Source organism: Somniosus microcephalus, chromosome 29, assembly GCF_052327205.1.
Source record: "Somniosus microcephalus isolate GS21.2 chromosome 29, FLI_Smic_1.0, whole genome shotgun sequence".
NCBI classification, from domain to species: domain Eukaryota; kingdom Metazoa; phylum Chordata; class Chondrichthyes; order Squaliformes; family Somniosidae; genus Somniosus; species Somniosus microcephalus.
The window spans coordinates 6,584,496-6,589,831 of NC_141015.1; the positions used below are offsets into that span (position 1 = coordinate 6,584,496).

General features: G+C 44.6%; 1 protein-coding gene across 1 annotated transcript; it reads right to left on the reverse strand.

Annotated features, from left to right (window-relative positions):
- Positions 1-2,222: 2,222 nt before the first annotated feature.
- LOC147098443 (histone H2B-like) lies at positions 2,223-2,985 on the reverse strand. The gene has a single exon (XM_085970068.1). It carries the CDS (start codon positions 2,686-2,688, stop codon positions 2,314-2,316), a length of 375 nt encoding a protein of 124 aa, XP_085826194.1. The 5' UTR covers positions 2,689-2,985; the 3' UTR covers positions 2,223-2,313.
- Between the last annotated feature and the right edge of the window lie 2,351 nt (positions 2,986-5,336).

The window sequence follows — 5,336 nt, forward strand, 5'->3', positions numbered from 1 at the left end:
GCGCATGCTCAGACTTCTTTCTTATAACACTTAAATCAGCAAAAATCTGATTGTTTCACAAATCGCTTTTATCGTTCATTAAATGGGCCACATGGAGACGCTGTTAATTATCATCCGAATTACTGATAAACCGAGTGTGTGACCCGGACACTGGAGTGGGAGTTCCTGAACAGGTTCACACATTCCGTCAGTTGAGATTTTATTTTCACCCACAGGGTGGTGGGGGTCTGGAACTGTTTTGCCTGAAAGGGTGGGAGAGGCAGAAACCCTCATCGCATTTTAAAAAGTACTTGGATATGACCATAAGTGCCGTAAACTGCAAGGCTACGGACCAAGAGCTGTAAAGTGGGATTTGGCTGGATAGATTGTTTATGGCCGACACAGGCACGATGGGCCGAATGGCCTCCTTCTGTGCCGTAACTTTCTATACTATACATCGTAGAGACAGAGCTAGAGTAGACACACTCACATACCAAACCCTAAGAAATACGCAATATCTGTCACATCCCAGAAAGTGACAGATAACGAGTAAAATCAACACCCACATCAATCCCAGGCCAGAAACTTGACAAGTACAGAAGTGCCGCCACCGACAAGTCTACGGCCGGCAGAGACGAATCGCCTCCTTCTGTGCCGTAAATGTCTACGATTCTATGAGTAAAGGGCATTAGGCCCATCGAGCTTATATGCTGATTTAAATCACCTCCACAGCTAAATTTGATTTGTTACATAGATCTACAGCGATCACAATGTAAATCCACAATCTATCTCCGCTCCCAGGTCACTCCTCTCTGTGAGGTGGTGGGTGGCTCTTAAAAGAGCCTTTGTGTTGTGTTTGGTGGAAAGAGTCGAGATGTTCAGCCGCCGAATCCATAGAGAGTGCGGCCCTGCCGTTTCAGAGCGTAAACCACATCCATTGCCGTGACCGTCTTGCGCTTGGCGTGCTCAGTGTAGGTGACAGCATCCCTGATCACATTCTCCAGGAAAACCTTCAGCACCCCGCGGGTCTCCTCGTAGATCAGACCCGAGATCCGCTTGACACCGCCACGACGAGCCAGGCGGCGGATAGCTGGTTTGGTGATGCCCTGGATGTTGTCACGGAGCACTTTACGGTGGCGCTTGGCTCCGCCTTTGCCTAGTCCTTTGCCTCCTTTACCTCGCCCAGTCATGATGATTCTTCACTCACTGAAATCTTCACTTAATGAAAATTATTACCGTACAACTTTATTTATGCAGCCTGAGCGGACCTGGCTGAGAAAGGCAGACTGTACGTGAAGCGGAAGGGCGGGGTGAAAGAGAGAGAGGAGAGAGCGGGAAGGAAGAAGACAGATTCAGAGTGAGAGAGAGAAAGGACACTGAGCTTCCAGCAACCTCTCCACGTTGACGTTACAATCCCCTGTAAAATCTTCACAAAAACTAAATACACTTTCAGAGAAATCCTGATAATCAAGGATTTCTAGAAAAGCAATAAATGGAATATATAATTAAAAATCAATTAAGTGGGCACGCTGCACTTCAAATCGATTACAGAATCATTTTGAAGAAGGGTCAAACCCGAAACGTCAACTCAAATTTCTCTCCACGGATGTTGCCTGACTTGCTGAGTTTTTCCAGCATTTTCTGTTGTTATACAGAATCATAGAATCGTTACATCACAGTAGGAGGCAATTCGGCCCATCGAGCCCGTGCCGGCTCTCTGCAAGAACACTTCAGCTAATCCCACTCCCCCGCACCCCTGCATTTTTTTCCCTACCGGTACTTATCCAATTCGCTGTTGAACGCTACGATTGAGTCTGCCTCCACCTCCCTCTCAGTCAGTTCATGCCAGACCCTGACCACTCGCTTTCCATAAAAGCAATAGGCGGACAATATAATTAAAATTCATTAAAGGAGGCACTCTGCACTTCAGATCTATTACAAAATCATTACAGCACATTGACGGCCATTCGGCCTTCCTCAAATCCGTGTCTCATTCCAAAAGCAAGCTTTTAATTCTTCGGCACGTTCTGGAAAGAGTTATACAGTCTGAGTGCAAAGGGAAATAGCGACCACGGATCGTGTTTGTAGTTTGTTGGACAGGGAATTCAACAGAGACGCTAAGGTCGATCCGGTCAGTGAAACGGTTTATGAGAATACAAAATTCAATCTAAAGCTGAAAATTCGAACGTTGTCAAACACACTTGTTCAGGAAGTAATTACAGTAAATTGTGTCTAAATGGAGATGCGTTTGTGTAGCTCTTTCAGAGAGATTGTGGGTGGCTCTTAAAAGAGCCGTTGTGTTTTGGGTTTGTTCTTTCAGGACAGCGTGTAATTTTACTTGGAGCTGGTGTATTTGGTCACCGCCTTTGTCCCTTCCGACACGGCGTGCTTGGCCAGCTCCCCGGGCAGCAGCAGGCGCACCGCGGTCTGGATCTCCCGGGAACTGATGGTGTGCCGCTTGTTGTAATGGGCCAGGCGGGAAGCCTCACCCGCGATGCGCTCGAAAATATCGTTCACAAACGAGTTCATGATGCCCATGGCCTTGGAGGAGATACCGGTGTCGGGGTGAACCTGCTTTATCACTTTGTAGATGTAGATGGAGTAACTCTCCTTCCTCGACCTTCTGCGCTTCTTGCCACCCTTCGCTGCCGGTTTAGTGACGGTTTTCTTGGCGCCCTTCTTGGCCATTGTTTTCTTTTCATCAACCATTCCCAAACTCGATTTCAGACACAAAATAACACAATCCCACTCCGGGCCCGGCTTAAATAGGCTGCCCCCACCGCCCTATGCTAATGAGGGATGGGTGAAGGACATGGTTGTGATTGGCTGCTGAAGAGTGATGTTTGTTTTCCATTGTTCTGCATCTCTCTGATTGGCTGCTTTATGTATCCAATCAGATTGAATCTCTGTCACAAGCACGCCCCCTGCAGTCAGAAAGGTCATTGCAAGCGCAGAGGAATCATCATCTTCCCATTCTCCATTTCCCAGATCATTAAAGAGGCCCCAAGCACTTCTGCTGCATGGATCTGCAATTTAAATGTCCAACCTGTGCTCTATATTCAAGCCTTGCGGGGTGGTCTGCGCCACTTTAGTTCAGTAATGCCAGTCCCTAGTACTGTGTGTGTGTGTGTGTGAATAGTTCTGTCTCAGTCTCTGGCTATTTATGTACCTGTTGGAATCATTCTCAATCTCAGTCTCTGTTACATGTGTCAGTGTGGGATTCCATCTGTATCCGTCAGACTCTGGTACCGTGTGTCAGTGTTGGGATTCATTCGGAATCTTTCATTCTCTGGTAGTGTACGTGTGTGTGATATTAATTCTGTATCTGTCTGTCACTGGGATGTGTGAGTCTGAGATTCATTCTGTAACTGTTAGTCTCTGGTACTGTATGTTAGTGTCAGATTAGTTCTGAATCAGTCCGCCTCTCGCACTATATTTCAGCAAAGGATTCTGCATGAATATGCTATACACTCGGTTTATGAAAGTGGAATTCGTACTGCACCAATCAGTCTCTGGTACTTGATGTTAGTTTGAGATTCTTTCCATCTCTGCTAGTATCTGGTACTGTATGTGAGTGTGGGACTGAATCTATCTGTAAATCAACTATACTGCATGTGACTGTGTACTCATTCTGTATCTGCCAGGCCCTCTGATGCTCTGTGTTACTGTGAGACTCCATCTCTGTCTGTCAGTCTCTGTTCTATATGTCAATGTTAGTGTAGTTATATATCTGTCAATCTCTGGTACTGTATGTGAGAGTGAGATTCATTCTGCACCAATCATTATTTAATTTGGGCTTAACTTTGTCTCTTTCATTTGCTGGTACTGTGTACGAGTGTGTATTAATCCTGCGTCTGTCACCGTCTGATACGCTGTGTCAGTGTGAGATTAATTCTCTTTCTCTGACAATCTCTAATAATGTATGTGAGACTGAGATTTATTCTATATCTGTTAGTTCCTGCTATGGCATGTGAGTTTAGGATTTATTCTGTACCTTTCAGTTTCTGATACTGTATGTGTGAGTTAGATTAATGTTGTCTCTGTCACTATTTGGTACTGTTTCAGAGTGTGAGATTCATTCTGTGTATCTGTTATCTCTGATACTGCATGTGTCAGTTTAATTCTGTCTCTCACTATCTTGTAATGTAAGTGAGTGTGAGATTAATTCTGTGTATCTGACCATCTCTGATACAGTATGTGAGCATGAGATTTATCTGTACCTGTCAGTCTCTGATAATCTGTGTCAGTGTGGATTGATTCTGAATTAGTCAGTGTCAAATACTCTATGTGAAAGTGAGGTACATTCTGTGTCTGTCAGTCTCTGGTATTATGTTTGAGAGTGAGATTCATTCTGTATCATTCAGTCTTTAATACTCTGTATCAGATTGGGATTCATTTTGTCCCTATCATTTTCTGGTACTGTATATGAGTGTGGGATTCATTATGTGCCTGTCTGTCTCTGATTCTCTGAGTTAGTGTGTGATTCATTTTCTCTTTGTCAGTCTATGATTCTGTATGTGAGAGTTAGATTAATTCAGTATCTGTCAGTCTCTGGTGTTGTATGAAAGTGTGGGATTCATTCTGTATATGTCAGTCCCTGATACTGCGTGCGAGAGTTAAATAAATTCTGTATCTGTCAGTCTCTGGTACTGTGTGTGAGTGTGGGAGTCATACTGCTGGGCTCAGCACTAGGTCCCTTGCTTTTTGTGGTATATATCAACGATCCTGTCTTGAATATAGGGGGTATGATTAAGAAGTATGCAGTTGATACTAAAATCGGCTGTGTGGTTGATACTGAAGAAGGAAGCTGTAGACTGCAGGAAGACATCAATAAATTGGTCAGGTGGGCAGAACCGTGGCAAATGGAATTCAATCCGGAGAAATGTGAGGTAATGCATTTGGGGAGGGGTAAAAAGGAAAGGGAATACACATTAAATGGTAGGACACTGAGCAGTGTAGAGAAACAAAGGGACCTTGGAATGCATGTCTGCAGATCCCTGAAGGTAGCAGGCCAAGTATATAAGGTGGTTAAGAAGGCATAAGAAATGGTTGCCTTTATTAGCCGTGGCATAGAACACAAGAGCAGGGGGGTTATGCTTCAACTGTATAAAACACTAGTTAGGCCTCAGCTAGAGTACTGCGTGCAATTCTGGTCACCACATTACAGGAAAGATGTGATTGCACTAGAGAGGGTACAGAGCAGATGTACAAGGATCTTGCCAGGAGTAGAGCATCTTAGCTATGTGGATAGACTGGATAGGCTTGGTCTGTTTTCCTTGGAACAGAGGACGTTGAAGGGAGTCCTTATTGAGGTGTGTAAAATTATGAGGTGCATAGATAAAGTGGATAGAAAGGAC

Bases quoted from the DNA above. Each gene is read 5' to 3' on its own strand.
- LOC147098443 (XM_085970068.1), bottom strand. From the start codon at position 2,688: ATGGTTGATGAAAAGAAAACAATGGCCAAGAAGGGCGCCAAGAAAACC.